Genomic DNA, 20,984 nt, shown 5'->3' with positions numbered 1-20,984 from the left:
CCTGGAGTACCTGGTGATGGCGGGGGTGCTGGCAGCAGGCATGATTATGGGTGTGAGTGTGATCGGCTGCTACAAATTGTGTTGTCGGAGGGAAGTTACGTGGAACCGCCTTCGAAAAGTGGCGAGATCAGATACAGGGTCAAGGATGACCTGGTTTTTCTATGTGTCAAAAACGTTAGTACCATGAACCAAGAACTGCATTGAAAAACATTTTTTTATTCCTATGACTTTTTTATCCCTACTGTTGTTGAAAATATTTAATTGAAAAAAGATGAGAACTGAAAAACAAGGTTACTGACATAAATTAAAAGTATGTGACAAAAAATTGTGAGCAATTTTATCAACGTATTTGAAAAATTAGTTTTTCTGAAATGGTCCAGAGCCAAAAACTAATTGAAGGAGTTCCGCCGCATTGCAATTTGCACGCAAATTTTCAACCAATACAGTGCTGATTTAAATTATCCGGACAAAAAGAACAAAGCTTGAATTTTCTAACGCATTTTTTTCAAATTGGGTCAACATTAGACAAAAGAAGAACAGAACAAAAGTTGCTGAGAATTTGACCAGAATTTAATATGTGCACTTTTTTCTGCAAAATTCTCAATCAAAATTTTACCCCAAAAATTTATATTTAATTCTGTTTGTCCGATTAATTTAAATCAGCCCTTTTCAAAGTAATAAATCAGTTTTGCATCTAAATTAATGCCAGATCATTAAAAATAAACATATTTCAATTTAAATACTAACATATGTTAATTGTTCCGACTTTCGATACGAAAGTAACGAAATATTTGTGCTCGGGGTGGGTTTTTTTCTTCAGACAAATTTCGTCTTATTAACTAGCCATTTTCGACGGATTTTTTTTATATCATTCAAAAGGTATTGTTGTCCTGAGCTTAAATTTGAAAAGATATTTCACCTGTGACCATTTTTCGTAAACTTATGAGGGTTTAAAGATTGCCATTTTGGCTATTTTGACCAATTTGGGACAATTAACGCGCGATATAATTCGCGCTATTAACGCGTAAGCGGAGATTTAATCCGTCTTAGAAACCGTTCCAATTTGGTTGAAGGAAGCTTATATGCCATAATTGGTTTGTTACAAGGAACGAAATTTATCTTTTTGTACTTTATATGGCGTGTGGGGTGATAATTTTCATTAAAAAAATTCAAATTTTAGAAAAAAAGTTTTCAATTTATTTTATTTCATTTAATTTTTTCATGTTAATACTGCTCCATAAACCTTAAAAGGCAGTCGGAACATTCATGCTTCGCCCTGATACGAGCAGTCTTGTTATTTTTATTGATGAAAATTTTTTCGCAAATCGCTCAGAGTTGGCAGCATCATTTTATGCCTCCTTTGTCATAAATGTCTTAGTTTTGCTTATATTTAGCTAAAGCTGAAGTTGGCGCAAGTAAATTGGAATCGGATTCCGTTTTGTATAGTTTGTTTTACTCAGAACATTTTTCAAAATAACATTAGCTGAGCTGATTTGAATCCCTAAGACTTTTTTTATCCCAGCGGGGGCGCGACACCACTATATTAACATGAGTCCTCCACGGCCAGTATAAACTGCTCGCTCAATGATTAGGTGAAAAACGTAATGCAATTTATTGTTCCGACTTTCGATACGAAAGTAACGGAATATTTGTGCTCGGGGTGGGATTTTTTTTTCTTCAGAAAAATTTCGACTTTTTAACTAGCCATTTTTGACAGAATTTTTGTTAATCATTCGAAAACTATTGTTATCTTGAGCTTAAATTTGAAAAGATATTTCACCTGTGTTCATTTTTCGTAAAGTTATGGGGATTTAAAGATTGCCATTTTGGCCAATTTAGGACAATTAACGTGCGATATGTTTCGCGCTATTAACGCGTAAGCGGAGAGTTAATCCGTCATTTAATTTTTTCATGTTAATACTGCTCCATAAACCTTAAAAGGCAGTCGGAAAATTCATGCTTCGCCCTGATACGAGCAGTCTTGTTATTTTTATTGATGAAAATTTTTTCGCAAATCGCTCAGAGTTGGCAGCATCATTTTATGCGTCCTTTGTCATAAATGTCTTAGTTTTGCTTATATTTAGCTAAAGCTGAAGTTGGCGCAAGTAAATTGGAATCGGATTCCGTTTTGTATAGTTTGTTTTACTCAGAACATTTTTCAAAATAACATTAGCTGAGCTGATTTGAATCCCTAAGACTTTTTTTATCCCAGCGGGGGCGCGACACCACTATATTAACATGAGTCCTCCACGGCCAGTATAAACTGCTCGCTCAATGATTAGGTGAAAAACGTAATGCAATTTATTGTTCCGACTTTCGATACGAAAGTAACGGAATATTTGTGCTCGGGGTGGGTTTTTTTTTCTTCAGAAAAATTTCGACTTTTTAACTAGCCATTTTTGACGGAATTTTTGTTAATCATTCGAAAACTATTGTTATCTTGAGCTTAAATTTGAAAAGATATTTCACCTGTGTTCATTTTTCGTAAAGTTATGGGGATTTAAAGATTGCCATTTTGGCCAATTTAGGACGATTAACGTGCGATATGTTTCGCGCTATTAACGCGTAAGCGGAGAGTTAATCCGTCTTAGAAATCGTTCCAATTGGTTTAACGAAGCTTATTTGCCATAATTGATTTGTTACAAGATTTGTTTTTTCTTACATTTAATTTTCTCATGTTATTACTGCTCCATAAGCCTTAAAAGTCAGTCGGAACATTCAGGGCTTCACCCTGATACGAGCAGTCTTGTTTATGCTTGGTGAACAATCCCACAATACACAAGTGTTTCAAATTGAATTGAGGCAATTTAATGGATCGTAAAACTTCCACATACGACTCAAAGTTTAATAGCTAAATTTTGATATTATCAATTCAAATTTCAAAATTTGTCAACTTGCAATAAACTAAAAACTACTCGAGATCAATTGAAGAGCAGTCGGAACATCCGAGGACAATCTTGCTACGAAAAATAAGAAAAATACATTTCCCTCGGCCTTTTTTGTGGTGATGTAAAAAAAATTTTTTTTCGAGCTATGTAAAACTAATTATAATGAAATTATCGAACATGTGAAATATATGAAAAATGTTTTTCCCGTAGAGTTGATGTATAAAATTGTTGAATTTTTCGTTTTAATGTTATATGTTGATTTTTTTGTGAAATGGCGTTCAACACTGGGTACGCGGCACAAAGGAAATTTTTGAAATAAAATAAATTTAACATAACTTTTTGAAAAAATGATTTTTAATAACCCAACTGTGGTCTGTAAAGTAACTTGATTTCTTGTTGGATAAAAAGATCGAACGGCCAATTCATGCATGTAATTTTTGCTTCTGCAGCCTAACTCAAGTTTTTACCTATCAATATTGTTAAGTACTCGGCAGTTTCTTTACGCTTAAATTTGTCAAAATGGTTGACATGGAGAAAACTAGACAAATTTTTAAGAAGAAATGTCATAATTAAAATAGAATTAAAATATGAAAACAACCCAGGTTGGAAAAAAAACGCTAGTCATACAGTTGACTAGCATTTCACGCGTTCAGAAAGTAATCTGATAACTCTACGACTAGCATCTTTTCGCAAGATAAAATTGTGAGCCTGGAATACTTAATAGACAAAAAATTCAATTTTTCATGCAATTTTTTTTCCAAATTATCTGTTTGTGGCTAAAAAAAATCGTTTTTTCACTATTTTTGGTTTTTTTTTGAAAAAATGTTAAAAATTTGTATGGCTACCGTTTTTTCTTTAGCTACTATTTGTCGAATTGTTTGACCAGAATTTTCGGGTGGAGGTCAACCCGGAAAACTTACCTCTGATTGGTTTATGACCTGTCTACTTTTTTATTGCACTCAGGTCAGTCGCTTTATTGCAGGTCAGGATCATTACCTAAAACAATAATTTCGGTTTTGATTACATTGTGCACTGATTGATTTTCTATTAAGTAACTTATAATTTCGTTCACATTTGGAATGATTGATGATTCTGAAAACTCAAGCATTGGAAAATGTTTTGGTTACTTTAGAGCAAGTTCAAAGGTCAAGATCCCCAAGTGCTAATTCCCAGTATTCTGGACAGCTCAAACATCAGCCAGAATGGAGCCGGCGACTTCTGCTCCTCCATGTTTGATCTACCCCCCTGTGGGGACCATCAAGGGGGCACTGCTAACAGGCACACTCCATACAGAGATGCACCTGGTCTGGCTGGACAGCTTGTGAAGAATGAATTGTCGTAAGAAACATTTGGTTAAAATCAAACCATGCTCTTTGGTCATTTAAATTTTTTTTGCGACCTTGTAAATTCTTAGTGAGGTCAATAATTCTCTTAATTTTTGGCTCTTTCTTCTCCCATAACTTGCGAAAGTAAAAAAAAATCAGAGGCGCAAAGCCCGATTATAAAAAAAAATGAGCATGGGGAATAATTACGCTTTTCCAAATATGTTTGGTTTTACGACGCTCACAAATGATACTCATGTGATGTGAGTTTGAATGGAAAAGAAACAAGAGGCTCTTTCTTATACTGGGATTACTAATCGAAAAAGTGTTTTGGAACGATCTATTTCAACGTAGGAAAAGCATTAATATCGATAGTAATCCCAGATAGTAAAAAGCATTAATATCGATAGTATAAACTCCTTGTGTTTTCAGGCCAGACAATAAAATGATAGTTCAGCTCCCTGGAGTCGGAAAAGACCACAAACCTCCTCCTCAGGTAAAGGTCAATTTCAAAATTAATTATTAATCAAAAGGCCGTCGGATTTAGTTGTAGTGTAGCAAATCGATACTTTTATGTATAAAAAGTGTATTCTTCCTGCTTATCATAAATAACATGTTATTTTAGAAAGTGTCGACCATCCGTAATGACTACACAGACGTCAATGACATGACAGATGGATCCACGTCATCCTCGTATAGACCCCGCCGGGTACCTCGGAACTCCTCGACGGCCACTGGATATACTCGACCGCCTCTCCCCGTTCCTCCGAGCGCTACCGGCAACCCTTACGGAGGTTCCGAACGTCCGCTGTCCTCAGGATCCGGAGGTCCTGTAAAGGTCACCCTAAGTCCACCTTCTGGTCCAAGTGACACATATTGCGAGGTTCCAAACTACGTCGGCAACGAAGTTTACGGGTACAACAACGGGTTCTACGGTTCGGCGAGGAACCAAGGTCGTATCCAATCAGATTTCAGCAGGCCTGTTGATCTTGCTGAGTATACTAATCCCTCTAGCTCGTCGGCAGTTTATGACTACGAACCTCAGCAACAGTACTATGGCTCAAGTTTGGACAGACCTAATGATATCTATAATGAGGATGATTCGGTTGGACTTCTGAAAATTAAAACAAAGCAGTCCTAAAAATGTCTGTAAAATATCGCGGCTTTCATTTCATCACAATAGTTTATTGTTTTAATTGACATGATTATTTTCTTTTCTGATTTAATTCAACCATTGTTTTCGAGAAAAAAAAATTATATGAGTTTCAACAGCAATCAAAGGTTTGTCTAATACATACTCATAATTGATATTGATATCCAGCTTTGGTTGTGGAGTTTTTTTCTTCAAAAATATCGGGATGGAAACAGTTGAATTTTGACTTTAGTTGCAATAATTTAAGCAATATCAAAACTCACAGCAACAAATTTGATACATAAACACACTAACAATTTGAATCAAGGTAACATAGCTCAAAAATGTGTCATGGGTAAAGCACGTCACATCAGTATAACCTTAACATTAACATTACTGTATGCGCTCGCATTGATTCTCACAGCGTTTAATTATCATATATAAAGTGGATGAATTCAGAATGTTATTTGAGATTGGACACTCGATTGTTGCGCCTGTTGACCACCCCTGCTGCCGCCACCTTTCCGTCCGTTTGCCGGAAGCTCGTCGTTGAAAGCAGTTGCAAAAGGAGGAGGCGCGGGACCGTGGCCATTTTGACTACTTCCTTTTCGCTTTCCTTTGAATCCTTGGTCGTAACCATCTGCAGTGCCTCCAAGGTCTTGCAGGGTTCCCCACGGTACCGGCTTGTTCTTCTCCGCCAACATTGCTTCGCGATGTTGATTTATGGCTGGCTTCGACTCGGGATTCTGGTCGTAGAAGTCACGTTGTCGGTTCATCGAATCTTCATATGTCATTTGGGATTTCTGATCCAGGTACTGCTTGCGAGTTGAGTTGTTGCCACCGGATCCGGAGTGAGACAAACCATTGGTGTGGGGTGCATTTGGGTCGGTCGTTCCCCATGGTACTGACATATTGCCATTACCTATCGAACAAACGATTTCCTTATGACAAGAATCTAAATGCGTTCGCTTGTCGAAGCTCGAAAATTGTTGTTCAACGAACTATAAATCTTATAACCGTGTTATAAATACCCCTGAAGATTAATATATATTGGCGCCAAAGGCATCTTCAGGAAAACTAAGGGTCGTTCGGCCAGAAATGAAAGTCTTTAAAATAGTACCAAAGTGAACCCTTTAGGACGACCAGGGGTCGTCGAATTCCTTATGGGAGCCCCTCACCCCTAAATCCGCCACCTAAAGCGTCGAAATTTTATAAGCAAAAAGGACAATATAGCGAGGAAAACATTGCTATACGATGTACCGTTATAATGTCTCTCTGGTTCTTGGTGTGAGGGAGCTTCGAAATCGCCCTGAGTTCCCCAGGGTGCTGGTTTATTCTTCTCCGCCAGCATGGCCTCCCGGTGGTGATTGGTGACTGGCTTGCACTCCGGATTCTGGTCATAAAACTCTTTCTGTCTGTTCATTGATGCCGTCAGAGATACCTGTAGCATGCATGTCAAAATTAGTACGGATGCTGGATGGCTTCCAAGAAGTTATACTCTGAGGGCTGTCTTCTCAGAAAATTGACAATGAATGCTGCTTGATGTTTACAACGAAACCATTTAATCACAGACAGCGAGAATCATGTTTTGCAGGTGTAATGACAAGCAAGTCTGTATGAGTTTTTGCGAATAAACAAAATTATCGGATTTTTTCAAGTTCGCATCACCCGGAGAGAACCCGCAGAATCTATAATTGAGATAAAGAAAAACAAAATATAACATACTGCACGTGAACACTCGGATGAAAACAAGTTCGGTCTAATTACTTGAGAGTTTTGATCACGAGACTGTTTCCGGGAATTGTGGTTTGCACCTGCGCCCAGCATGGCCAACTCATCGCCAACTGCTGTGTGTTTCACATCTGCAGATGTTCCCCATGGCACGGAAGAAGGACCTGGTTTCATAATAGAAATCGATGTCGATTAGATTGCACTCTTGTTTGTCATTGGGTTAATAAAGGGCCTAGGAAATTAGACGATAAGCAAACTAGACGGATAACTACAAAAACGAAATTAAAAGCAATTTATTTTTTCTCTAGATCTGTCATTTTAGACGAAAAAGCTATGAAAAGGAAAGGGCCAACAAAATTTTTTCTTAAGAGTCGAGTTTCACAAATACAAAAAGAACATAAAATGTCAATACCTATTAAAACAATTGGTTCAAATGAATATAAAATGTCAAATCTGAATATTACAGGAGAGTTTCGAATTGAATAAATTATGCATGATTGACTTCTAAGGTTTTGGCCACCGAAATTGAACTGTTGTCTACAAACAATTTTATTTGTGTGCAAACAAAGTTAATTTCTCTCACTTTCGTCTATTTTCTCACAATTGCAGTTTTGCAAAACCGTCTAATTTCCTTTTAAGTGCCTCCGTCTAATTTGCTTATCGTCTAATTTATCAACCCCCGTTAATAAGATTTAAAATGAAATGTAAACAATTCACAAAAAGGAAAAGCTACAGTTTAAAATGTTCAGAACATAAAAATTTAGATATCTTTTAAATATTCAAAATCGTTTCAAAAACTTTTTGAATAATTTTTTTGTTTGGCCTTTGAGTGGCCTTGCAATTGTTTTCTTAAACTAATTGGAACGCGAAATGAACTCGACGAACTCAGAATTCCGACTTCAACATATGCACTAGTTCGACCTCAGCCAGCGAAATCAAAGTTAGAGTCTCAGTGTTCATTTAAAGTTAGAGTCTCAGTGTTCATTTAAATCATAAGATGGTCGGGATTAAATGATCGGGACTTTTGTCAATTGAATGGCCAATTGAATAGCAAACTTATATATAGCAATTTAAGTGAAAAATCATGAGCGAAACAAACAACTGCAGGTTTTTAAATGGGCATACTAATCGGCACACATACTTAAATATTCAATATACAAACAGGGGCGGATCTAGGATTTTTTTGAGGGGGGGGGGGGGGGCGGATTTTCAAAAAATTTTCGAAAAAATTTTGACGAACAAATTGATTTTCCGTTTTCCGAGCTCTTCTAAAGCACTAAAAGGTCCCTGTTTTTGCCAAATTTTCTGCGCCGCAGGCAAATTTTTGAAAAAACAGGTCAAAAAAGCCGTTTTTAGGCACTTTTTAAAAAATGTTGACAAAAAAATCGTGTTTTTTTGGCGCGCGCTCCCACTCAAAGTTAGTATATATTGGCGCCCAAGGCGCCTTTAGAAAAATTTTAGGGTCGGTCGGCAAAAAATGGATTTCTTAAAAAGTACAAAAGGGGGACCCTTTGGGTCGGCAGGGGGTCGAATCCCTGAGGAGGGGGGGGGGGGGAGGTATACAAATTTGGTAACTAGTTATCATCTACTTTTGAATCAAGTTTGGCTTGCAAACTTATAAACCAATTTGTAAGCAATTTTCTGTTCGTATGCAGCATCATTGTATGACTAGTAGTTAGAGAACAAAATAATTTTTTTGCGTGATCTTATATCCAAAACAGGACATTATGACTTAGTTTGAGGACTTACCTGAGGCAACAGGTGGCTCAGTTCCTGATCTGGGCTCTGCTGCCTCGTAGTTGATAGAGAAGAAGTCATTCTCGTTGGGCTGCTGGGGTCTGATTGCTCTGAAAACCAACTAGACTTAACTGAAGTTCCTAAATTAGCGTTGAAACCGCTCAAAAAGTATAGTGACTTATTAATAAAATCTGTTATTATTAAATTTTTACAATTTACGTTATTACAATTCTTTATTTTTAAAATTTTTGTTTGAACTTTACTTCTCAAAATTTTTTGATGTCGGGTAGGCGCTAGCAAAAGCTGTAAAAAATACAACGAGCTGTAAAAAAGCTGTGTAAAAATTGCAGAAAACAGGTAGAAGGTTCGCGTCTGGCTTTGATTTGTTGTTTTTACGTTGAGCATCTCTTCAACAACTATTTGTTATGTTCAATTTGCCTGAATTTAAATCCAATTTTGAACGCCCATTAGCAGACTGGACACTTTTGCGTTGCGATATCAATTGAAAACAAGTGGTAATTCAATAGTGTATTCTGTATATTGAATTTTAGTTTTCTTTTTCTTTCTTTTGTTATTGGTTACTGAGAACTAGATCAGCGCTGAACAACTCTGATCTCTCACTTAGTCTCAATATCATCACACACTGTGACCTTGAGTATACCATAAAAGCAATAACTAAGCACCGTAGGTTGGTGATACATACATAAACAATTACCGCTACTGCAGTAGCGGTATGACACACCCCCTCGGTGAAAAAAAAAATAAATTAAACAACATAAGTAGGATAATTTATTTAAAAAGAGTTCATTGTACTCAGTCCACAAGAAAGTTGCTGGGTTACTTGAACGTTTAGTTTATAGTATTTTCAATATTCTTCCAGCTCTATTTCCCAACTCGGGTTCCATTCCACTCCTTCATCTAGCGTAGCATAACCAAATTTTCGCATGAATAAGTGTCTTTCGAGCCGTCCTATTTTTGATTCAACTGGTCTGTCACTTCGTTCCTTGAAGTCTCTTAGTTGTTTTCGATATTCCTGAAGTGCTGTTTTCAGGAGTGCTCCCCCTGTCAGGTTCTCTGATATCTCTTTAATTGAGTGCTTTATCGGGTCGCCAAAACGTTTCGGTTCCTTGTTCTTCGTTTGCCTGGAGCTTTGCCTGATACTCGACTCTTCTGCACTCGACTCATCCGAGAATCCTTGTGGTGGTTCGAATGTCGTATCTTTCTCCGAAATTTGTTGTGGGTTTTCTCTAATCTCGTCTGCAACTCGCTGAACTCCTCGTTTTAATAATTGGTCAGCATACTTTTCCCACTCAGAAGGTGCCAAATTTCGATTGTGGAATGTGTCGATTATGTCCTCTGGAGGTGTCTGGGAATCAATACATTTCAATTTTGACCGTTGTTTTGATTTAGGTGTAGAGCTTGTCTGTGTTTTATGATCCAATTTTCCCGACTTTGAAGCTTTGAAGTTGATTGCTCCTGTTCCGGATCGGCTGCCGTCGCAGTTTGGCTTGTCCGCTGTCGTTGCTTGTTTTGGTTTTTCTTTTCTTTAGCTTTCTTCTCCGTCTTCTTTTTGTCGCTCTCCTCTGTAGTTCAACTTGGACCCGCCAGATTTGGTTTTGCTCTCTTAATCGCCAAGTTCAGGCCTCCCCTTTCTTCCGTGTCTTTCGAAGTCACTACTGTTTGGCTCTTTTGAAAACGATCTATGGGATTCATCGCGTCTGCTATCTCCATGTCTCATTGCAATTCTTCATCGGACCCTAAATACTCGAGTAATTCGGGGAACTGATCCTTTGAAATTTTTTCGTAGGTTCCGCCGATGGGCTCTTACTCGCACTCCGCTAACTTTCCTGTGTCAAAACTGTTTTCGATTGTGCAATATCCGACTTCCGATAGATAGAGCCTCTAGACGTCTTGATAGTTGAGTCTGTTTTGGAAGCGATTTTCCCCTTTAGTTGTTTTGTGAGAGCTTGTCCACTTTTTCTTAACGGGTCCTTTCTGAGTATTGTATTAGGCGGAGATTTACATTGATCTTCAACTTTGTCCTCAATAAATCTTTTCTCCCATGAATATATCATTTCCTTTCGTAGATCAGGATTTAGTAGTCCAGTCTCGTCCACTAATCGTCTGATGTCATTTTTAGCCGCATCTCTTCTCTCGTTGTTCCAGCGGGCGTTAGCCTCCAGCAGCTCCTTTAGGGCTTTGGCCCTTTCTCTATCCCTGTCCGAGGTTAGTTGCTGCTTGTGCAGTGGGCTTGTATCTCTGCTAAGTTGTCCTTTTCGTACTATTTTGAGAATCTCTCTTGATTGGTCAATTCTGCGTTTCAATTGGGAAGCCGTCAATGCTGAACCTTCCAAGTGTTTTTTGTCTAAATAATCAGAATTATTTAAAAACCTATCCCTCACAATTTTAAATTCCGTTTTTGGTAGTCTGACAAAGTGCGCTTGAAATGGGGATACTTGTATGGTTTTCTGCTTGTTCCACCGCAAATCTCTCATTATAATAATAAGACACAATTTGATTGATTTATTATTTTCTTCGAGCAACATCACCCCCAGTCTTCTTTTTATAGTTTGGATTGTACGTTCTACCAAACCATAGCCTCGGTGGTCCCCCACTGGACAGAATTTTTGCTCGATATTGAGTTCCGAACAAAATTTTTGTAGAGTTTTCCCTTTAAAGCCTGAAAATTGATCGGAGCGAATTGATTCGGGAATCCCATTTGTGTCGATATACGATATCAAGAAATTTACCGTGCACTTTCCACTTGTAGATTTCGTAACTTTCACCGATGGAAATTTTGAGAATCTATCTATAGCTACTAAGAGGTAGATTATTTTTTCCTTTTTGGTTTTCTATGGGCTACGCGTAATCTAATTGTACTTCCTGTCCCGGCTGCGTGAGCAGTGCCAGTGGTTTTGACGCGTTTTTCGAAATAAGATATTTTACATTCTTGCCGTATCTGGTACAGCTACGGCACTCCTCAGCTAGATTCACAATGTCCTTGTTCATATGCGGCCACCACAAGTATTGTGATACTCCTAGCATAGCCTCTTGGCCTGGATGTCCTCGATGTATTCTTTTTAGAACAGCTTGTCTTAGTTGGACTGGGACCGCTAGCCGATTATTCACCAAGATGCAGTCGTCCTGCACTGCCATCTGCGACCACAACGGGTTCGTATAAAGTCCCATTAGTTCGAAGCCTTGTTTGTCCCCTCTTTCTATCACTCGTCTAAGACGGTCCATCCATGTGTCTTCGGTGGTTAATTCGGCCAACAGACTTTTGTCGAACAGTTTTGCTAAATTGTTCAGGGTCTCCTCTTGTTGCTGCTTCGGCAGTTTTAGTTTTCCCAACGACTTCGGTGGTTCTATTGCACACACTTCTTCTTCACTCTCAGCCTCCTCTGTAGTCGTCAAGTCCATTTCACCTCATTTGACCTGCACCTCACTTAGTTTCCTTTCCGCCGATGCGGTTGGTTTGGTTATCGATGAACTTTGTCCATATTCTGAGCTGTCCCTGACCTCCTCTGTGTGTGCCACCAATTCTCTATTGGGTCCCCGTATGCTGTCTTCTCCGCCAATTAGTTGCCAGAATGAAAGTAGTCTCTGGTCTGCTTCTCGTTGTTGCTCTGGTTCGAGCTGCCATTTCACTCGTGATGCCTGTCGGGTTTCACTGTCGGAGCTATCTTTATTTTTACGGCCACCTCTTATGATTTTTCTTGTTCGCTGTACTGTCTCTGTGATCTCCTCCTCTTCCGAAAGTTCGTTTGCATTTGACATCGAGCGGTTCCACTTGGGTCCAGTAAGCTCTCTTCACGTTCGTCGTTTCGCCATTCCTGTGGTGACTCCGACCACCAATCGTACGATCTGTTTCCTGACATCTCGTTCCTTGAGTCTGTTTTTTTCTTCCAAATTTCCGATACTGATTTTTCTTCGATTTTCGATTTATTTGAGACTGACTGTTTGTTGAGTTGAGTTGAGTTGACAAAAAAGTGATCGGTTTATGTTGAACTGCTGTGTTTAGCTGTTTTTGCAGTCGTGGAAACTGTTTTCTCTCATTCCGGTCGAGCTCTGTTCGTTTTTGACCGTTTTGGTTGCTATAGCAACCAATACTTGATGACTGTTTCTTTGCATTCCTTCTAGAACATTCTAGAACGTTTTCGTTCCGGTCGAGCGACCCAGTTTCTTTGAGCCTACTGTTCATGCAGTCTAATGCTTCATGAAAGGAGTTTATTGTCGCCACTATAAACTTTTCGTCTAATTCTGATTCGGGCCAGGGATCATTGAAAGGATCACGCGATAAATAATCAACTATGCCCATGTCCCTCCCCGGAATGTGAACTATATTAAACTGATATGGCAATAACCGGTCAACCAACCGGGTCAAACGGGATTGGTAGGTTTTATTCGACTTGTTACCATCTAGTGCTGATGTAAGCGCTTTATGATCTGTTGCGATGATAAATGGTTTTCCCAAAAGGTAGTGTTTATATCTGTCTACTGCCCAAACAACTGCCAGTAACTCCAGCTCATTTGTTGAATATTTTTTTTCTTGGGTATTCAGATATCGTGATGCGAATGAAATCGGAACCCTTAGGTCTTCATCATTTTGTTGTTCCAATGTAGCCCCTAGCCCATCATGGCTCGCGTCACATTTAACTCGTGTTTCTCGGTTAGCATCGTAATAATATACTTTTGTTATATTTTCAACCGCTTCTTTTATAGCATTAAATAGTACCGTGTGTTCATCCCCCCACTCAAATTTTTTACCGGGAGTTTCATGTTTTTTAACTCTTTCTTTTGATTCTCTTCTTTAAGAAGTGGTCTCAATTTCTCCGTCAGGCTTGCTGCGTTAGGTATAAATTTAGCTAAGTGATTTATACTTCCCAGAAATGACCTTAACTGCTTAAGCGATTTCGGCGGGTTCAGATTTACAACCGCTTCGGTTTTAGTGATTTTAGGTCTAACCCCTGTTTCTGAGAGATGATGACCTAACCAATTCACTTCTTGTTTAAAAAATTCGCACTTTGATAATTTCAATGCTAAATTTTCCGCATCCAATTTCTTTAGTACTGCTTCCACCAGGTTTCCATGTTCAAATTCAGTTCCCTTTGACACAATAAGTATGTCATCCAAAAAACAGAACGTGTTTTTAGCGTGATTGATAGTGAAACACCGTGAAATATAGAGTACCATTTTTGTTTTCGGTAACAATTTGGCTCACCCCATCGATGAGTTCATCTACGTTCGGCATTTGATATTTGTTTTTGAACAATTGTCTATTAATTAGTTTCGCGTCCATCGCCAATTTTATTGAATCGTCTTTTTTACTGTTATCACAATCGGAGCGATAAAGCAATCACTTGTACATTTATCGAGTTTTGTTATATGATCTCCTGTCAACAACTTCTCGATTTCTTTTTCAACTTTATCTTGTATGTGAATTGGGATTCGTCTCCCCTTTTCTTGAATTGGACATAGTGGATATTTAAATTTTGAACTTACAGTGTGATTTTTTGAAATTCTTTGTCTTTCAAATAAGTTTTTAAATTTAGTGAAAAAATTTTCTTTCCAACCTTCTGACTGCTCGCACATGAGCACGTCAAACCTGGTAAGTTCCTTTGGCGCTAGTTTTTGTGTAGTAACTATTCCCACTTGTCCTTGCAGATCTAGTCCCATGATGCATCTGGTCTTACGTTCTGATACCAGAAAGGTAGCGCCTTTTACCTCCCAGCCCGCCGACCGAAGATTGGTTTTTAGGGCTCCCAGTATACTGATCGGTTGTTTGTTGTAATCAACGAATTTGATTTGTAAGTTCAGTTTTCCTGATGGAATGAATCTTACTTTGCTTAATTTTTCCATAATTTCCTTCGCCGTCGCCCAATTGAGAAATGATACTGGACTTCCCGTGTCCACTGTTAGTTGTATTATTTGGTTATCGATTCGTACCATGGCCTTTAGTGATTTTACTCGATTCAATGTTGGATCTCGAATCGAATCTATTTTCTGCACACGTATCATTTCTGCGTTTGACTTGTTCCTCATTTCATTGATTCAATCTTTCACATATTTTGAAACTCTCTCGTTTTCCGGTCGATAGGTTTGTATCGACATAACCTCAAACTCACTACATGACCCAACACTTTCACTTATTTGATCGCATTCCTCTACCGATCCTTCCGAGTCTTCCGCAACTTCGCTTACTTGTTGAGATCTGCACATTTTTGCAAAGTGATTGGGTTTACCGCAGTTCTCACAATTTTTCTCCATCGCTGCACAATTTTTCAGATGGCCTTGATCAAATGTCCTTCCACATCTGTTACATGGTTTTGTTTTCATGTTGTGATTCTTGTTATTATTTTTTCTTTTGTTCGATTCCTTTCTGTTTTGATTCTTTGTTGTCCCTGACAAATTTCGAACTGCCATTACAGGTTCTTGTTTTATTCTCACACCCTAGGTGTAATTGTTACTTGATCCTCCTGTAGCCGCCGCATTTGTCTTTCGGAACGCAATTGTGGTTAACTTGCCATGTTCGAATTTTATCGCTCTTTTCAGAACCTCTTCCGGGTCTAGGGTCTCGAATGTCAACGTGTCCTGCAATGTCATGTTTTCATTTTTGAAATAAATAAATCACGGACTATTTCGTTTTCCATTGTTCCCAGTTCTGATCGGGCTGATTGCGCAGTTAACCCTGCGTGAACTGATTCCAGAGATTCTCCAGATTCTTGCATTCTCGTAAACAGCTTGTATCTTTCGTACGTTACACACTTCACCTTTTGAAACGAAACTTCTGCCAGTTCTGTAATTTCCCTGAACGTCATTTTCGATATTTCAGCATGTGAGTTCTTTTGTAGGAACCGTTTCTTTCCTTCTGTACCCAAAGACAAAAATGATCTGGACACCAATTTCTTTTGTACTTCGTTGTAGAAAACATTGTGTCCGACTCGTGGGCCCCTTGTCCTTCTCTCTTCATTCTCCAACAATACTCTATCCCTTGCTAGCTTGTCTCTAAGTGTCCTCGCATTTCTCGCATCTTCATTCTCTCCCTCTCGGGGTGTTTCTGGTTGAGGGGGTGGTTCCTCTAGTATGTCTTTTGGTTCTTCCAAAATAATATTTGGGTTCACATTTTCTTTAACCGTAACCGCCATGAGAAATTGTTCGAACCAGATTTTGAATGGCCACGGAGGGTCTAGATTCGCTGACGCCCAAAATACCGGGATTCCCATATCCGTTCTGTTATCTTGAGCTGCGAAACCTGCTGGCTGCGCCATGTGATATGCGTTGCGATATCAATTGAAAACAAGTGGTAATTCAATAGTGTATTCTGTATATTGAATTTTAGTTTTCTTTTTCTTTCTTTTGTTATTGGTTACTGAGAACTAGATCAGCGCTGAACAACTCTGATCTCTCACTTAGTCTCAATGTCATCACACACTGTGACCTTGAGTATACCATAAAAGCAATAACTAAGCACCGTAGGTTGGTGGTACATACATAAACAATTACTGCTACTGCAGTAGCGGTATGACAACGCGTAAAAATTGCAGGAAACACAGGTAGAAGGTTCGCGTCTGGCTTTGATTTGTTGTTTTTACGTTGAGCATTTCTTCAACAACTATTTGTTATGTTCAATTTGCCTGAATTTAAATCCAATTTTGAACGCCTATTAGCAGACTGGACACTTTTCCACAAAAAACTAGAAATAAACTTACAAAAAGGATAGCCGGTTACTGTGTAGGTAGCACAGAATGTTCCGACAGCAGTCTTAGAAAAATGCAAAAACGTTTTCTCAATTTAGTGTCGTTTTTCTCTGCATGTTATGATAGAAAAACCTGAGAAAAAAATAGAAATTAGGTATTTTTGAGAGTCATAATAAAATAGATTTTGGAGAAAAATGACTACAAAAAAAAAGAAAAAACTTCAAAAACTTATAATTTTTGCGGATTTTTTTTTGAATTTTCGAGTTTTTGATTCCCAAAATTGCGCTAAAAAGTTGCACCGAAGTTGCGTTAAGTAAACTTTACGGCTTAAATTGAGCTTAAATAAGCTATTTCATTTACTAACTTCCTTGCTAATTAGCTCGAAATTAGACAAAAAAATTAAATTTTCAAACCGGTTTTTCTCGACACTGTGAATTTGTTTTTGAAATTTTTTAAGGTCATTCAAATCACGACTGAAAGGGCTTTAATCCCTCAACCCTGTCCGTTGATTATTTGTGGTAGCTGAATTTGCGTGGAAAACAAAAAATAAACTAAAACACACCCAAATACAAAAATTCTCCCCATTTTTAATGGTCGGCACAATGAGTAATTATTTCCATCAGATATATCAAAAATTTTCAATTATACAAAAATTCGCCATGCAACCAACTTAGATCTAATTTTTCTTTACTCGGCCGCATTTTTAAGTAAGTTGTGAAAAACTTTAAGCTGTTTGTACGTGAACAATTGGGAGATAGTTAGAGATGTATGTGAGGTGTGAGGAAAAAACCCCAAGGACTAAGTTTTTGTTTGTGCAATCACGACACGAATATGAAAACATTGCTTAAAAAATCACATAAGTACCTTGTAAACTAAAATACGCCCTTAACCTTTAATAACATTTCCAACAGACAGTTTGAAAAAAATAAAAACACTCATTCGTTTTTTAAAAATTCTCAACTTTCAAATTTCAAAGAAAAAAAAATGCCATTTAAGTCCTTTGAAATTCTAGTACAGTTTATTAGTGGCATTTTTGATTAAAAAAACCCAATTCGAGAAAATTGGATCAAAAAATAAAACTTTTATTTCGCTGTGAAATCTGAAAATTAAACTCCACCTTCGAAATACGTTGATCACGTTTTTCGTGACTTTTACATTTTTGCTGTTCGATAGTGAAGCTTGCCTTTTTTGTTTCTTTTCCAGTTCCCACCCCCTTTCAATTTCAATTGTGAAAAACTTCATTAACGTTGTCATAATGCCATGAAATTTGGCATGGTGAGCAAATCGTCAACTTTGAACAGATTTGTTTTTCATACATAACAGCGTAACATCGCGCATTTAGCCGTAATAACACGTAAAACAAACATAAAATTCGGTATTTTGAAAGAGGGGAAACTGGAAAAGAGCCCTTTTTGAACAAAAAATGAACTAAATTGAAAAACAACTTGAAAGTTAACTTGCGAAAAGATGAAATTGTGCCTGAGCCTATTTTAGGATTTTTCTTGAAAAAAAAACGAAGAAAGTCATCGCGGCCTATTTAAAAATCTAATTACGGTCCTTGACTCGTCAAAAGTTTTGAGAGCTTTTTTATTTGATGAGTTCGTTTTTCAGCTCTTCCTCGCTTCAAATAAAAATGATTTTTTTTCTTGATTATTTTGACTGCAGATAAATAAGCTAATTGTTCCGAATTTCGATACGAAAATAACGGAATATTTGTGCTCGGGGTGGGTTTTTTTTTCTTCAGACAAATTTCGACTTTTTAACTAGCCACTTTTGACGGAATTTTTAATATGATTCGAAAGCTATTGTTGTCCTGAGCCTAAATTTGAAAAGATATTTCACCTGTGATCATTTTTCGTAAAGTTATGAGGGTTTAAAGATTGCCATTTTGACCAATTTGGGACAATTAACGCGCGATATAATTCGCGCTATTAACGCGTAAGCGGAGATTTAATCCGTCTTAGAAATCGTTCCAAATTGGTTAAAAGAAGCTTATTTGCCATAACTGATTTGTTAAAAGGAGCAAAATCTATTGTTTTCTACTTTATATGGCGTGTGGGGGGATGATTTTCATCAAAAAAAATTTCAAATTTTAGAAAAAAAAATTTTTCATTTTATTTTATTTCATTTATTTTTTTTATGTTTTTTTGTTATTACTGCTCCATAAACGTTAAAAGGCAGTCGGAACTTTCAGGGCTTCGCCCTGATACGAGCAGTCTGGTTTAGAGTTTTAAAAAGATTGCAATCTCAGTATTTGATGAGATAAATGGCAACTTCAGTATTTGAGATGATCAGTTATTTCAGTTTTTTTAGATGAAGCATTATTTCAGTATTTGAGATAAACAGTATTTTTTCAGTATTTTGTATGTTGAGGAGGGTTACAAATGGGAAAATGAATGGGATTATTCACATCTCGGTTCCGTATTTTGCTAACCTTTTTCCTGTTCCCCGATTCAAGCCAGAATCCTGGTAGAAGTTCTTCTGGCACCTGCTGTCAGTCATTTCCAAATAATATTTGTCGTCGTTTAGAGTCCCAGCTGCTCAGCTAAAACACAAGTTAAATTGTTACGTCAAATTTCAGTCACATTTCCCTTTCAGTTTTTTGAAACGAAAGTATAACTATTGCAATTTTTTTATTTCTTTTTTTTGGCAATAGTCAATGTCCTCATTCTCATCAGAGTCAAGGGGTTTGTGAAAATTAAAGGAAAGTCTTGAGCCGCTTTAAATATATAATTTTCAATGATTCAGTGCACTTTTTTTCAAACATACTTAAACTATTACTCACCTTGAAATAAGATATCTGCAAAATGGCTTCTTCTATGATTACTACAGCAGGAGCGTATCACTCTTAATGTGCACCGTTGTTTGACGGTTGTAATTTTTACAGTCTAAATGCAGATTCTAATACACGTTGAATTGAGCTGGTAAGCTTAATGGATCTTTTCTCAATGGTTCGATTTTTTCATGCAAATATATGGTACACAATTTAAATGGTTTTGTACAACAATGTTTACAATTCAGATATGTGCATTTAAGAACCAATTTAAAAAAGCACGTGCTTTTTTTACTAAGTTCACACAAGATGCACAGGATCATTTTATTGGCTGGTTGTGACGTCTGAAAAAAGATGAATAATAGATTTATTGTTGGACAGTTTAATAACAAAACATATAGTACAACTTTTATGATAAAAAAATTGCAAGATCTCCCCCCCGCTTGCGAAATATTACAAATATTTTTTTTCCACATGTTCCGATTCTTGTTGCAAAAATTGGTATGTGGACTAGTTATGCCATGACAAAAATATTTGGTCTTGTTTGAGAATTTACCTTGTACAACCCAAGATTACACCATAAAAAATGAAGCAAGCTTACGTGAGATGGGAGGGGGGGGCTCTTTTTCCTTTCCCCCCCCCCCACCTCACGGCAGCTTCAACTTATTAGTGTAACGAGTGGTTTTACGAGGTTGAGTATGAAGACCAAATATGTATTTCGTGACCTTATTGGTCTGTATGTAAATTTTCATAACAATCGGACAATGTGGTCAATAAATTTACATGTAAAAAATTGCAGGTGGGGGGGGGGGGGAAAGAAAAAGAGCCGGGGGGGGGGGGGGGGGGTTGGGTGGTGGAGAGTGAAAGGAAAAGAGCCAAATTACAATATTAGCTGGCAGCATGTTGAAAAAGTTGCAACTAACTATCTGGAAAAATGTGTTTGTTTTTTTATTATATTGATGGTTTTAAAAACGTCAAAAGGGAGCCGTAATGGTTCCTAAAAGCTCACTTGACTGGAAAACAAGAGTACTAGAGAGCCGGTTGGTTGTATGGTAATTGACGAAATCTAACTCCGGTCATAAATCTCATATTAAAGAAACAAATGCGAAGAAATAAGCTACATAAGTAATGTCACACCGTAAATTTATTGCTATCAAACTTTGAGATTTCATGTAAAAAATGCAATTTCCTGTCTCATTAATTTCACTTATTATTTTATTGGTAGCATAATCAAAGGCTACTTTATAAAGCTACTTTGTCAAGCTACACTTTATGACCTAGAATCAGTTTTAATTCGACTGATCTACAAATTGACGTGAAATAAAATTGTCTAAGTTTGGTAGCAAGTGTTTCACGGTCGGAAATTATACAAAAGAGCGAAATACTTCAAGAAAAATAAGTTATTGGAGTCAAAATCATCCCTTGAACAAATGGAAGCAAACTGGAAAAGTAAAACTTTTAGAGCTTTTAATTTGGGAAATGGGTTTTTTTCGTTTTCCCACCCCCTCGTAAAATAGTTGTTAGAATATCTTTAATTTGCAGTTAACAGAAGAGACGTCAGAAAAGCTACGGAATTTTAAACTTTTCTAATGCTTTTTGATTTTTTTAGAGTTTGGGTCAAAATTGGAATATGTTTGCCCGAAGTTTTCATTAATTTATCGAACGCGAACTTTTGAACTTCAAAAGTCATTTTGATTAAATTTT

General features: G+C 37.4%; 2 protein-coding genes across 3 annotated transcripts; one reads left to right on the top strand and one right to left on the bottom strand.

The window, feature by feature from the left end:
• The first annotated feature begins 56 nt into the window (after positions 1-56).
• On the top strand, positions 57-5,423 carry LOC134856253 (uncharacterized). Its single transcript, XM_063872596.1, has 4 exons — positions 57-174; positions 4,021-4,226; positions 4,643-4,706; positions 4,836-5,423. The coding sequence occupies exons 2-4, from the start codon at positions 4,117-4,119 to the stop codon at positions 5,349-5,351; spliced, it is 690 nt and encodes a 229-aa protein (XP_063728666.1). The 5' UTR covers positions 57-174; positions 4,021-4,116; the 3' UTR covers positions 5,352-5,423.
• Positions 5,424-5,563: 140 nt separating this feature from the next.
• LOC134856251 (uncharacterized) lies at positions 5,564-19,540 on the bottom strand. 2 transcript variants are annotated; one of them, XM_063872594.1, is made up of 6 exons: positions 19,293-19,540; positions 18,942-19,052; positions 8,823-8,920; positions 7,110-7,237; positions 6,603-6,783; positions 5,564-6,264 (listed from the first exon to the last, which is right to left on the bottom strand). In XM_063872594.1, exons 2-6 carry the CDS (start codon positions 19,007-19,009, stop codon positions 5,798-5,800), a joined length of 942 nt encoding a protein of 313 aa, XP_063728664.1. In that variant the 5' UTR covers positions 19,010-19,052; positions 19,293-19,540; the 3' UTR covers positions 5,564-5,797. The 2 variants fall into 2 exon arrangements, with proteins under 2 accessions (XP_063728664.1, XP_063728665.1); XM_063872595.1 differs by lacking the exons at positions 8,823-8,920; positions 18,942-19,052; positions 19,293-19,540 and adding an exon at positions 7,751-7,938 and having other exon boundaries at positions 7,110-7,305.
• Positions 19,541-20,984: the final 1,444 nt, after the last annotated feature.

The sequence above is a fragment of the Symsagittifera roscoffensis genome, unplaced genomic scaffold (assembly GCF_963678635.1).
Source record: "Symsagittifera roscoffensis unplaced genomic scaffold, txSymRosc1.1 SCAFFOLD_671, whole genome shotgun sequence".
Classification (NCBI taxonomy): Eukaryota; Metazoa; Xenacoelomorpha; order Acoela; family Convolutidae; genus Symsagittifera; species Symsagittifera roscoffensis.
Note: the sequence above shows the minus strand (reverse complement) of the source record. Positions and strands in the feature narration are given on the sequence as shown.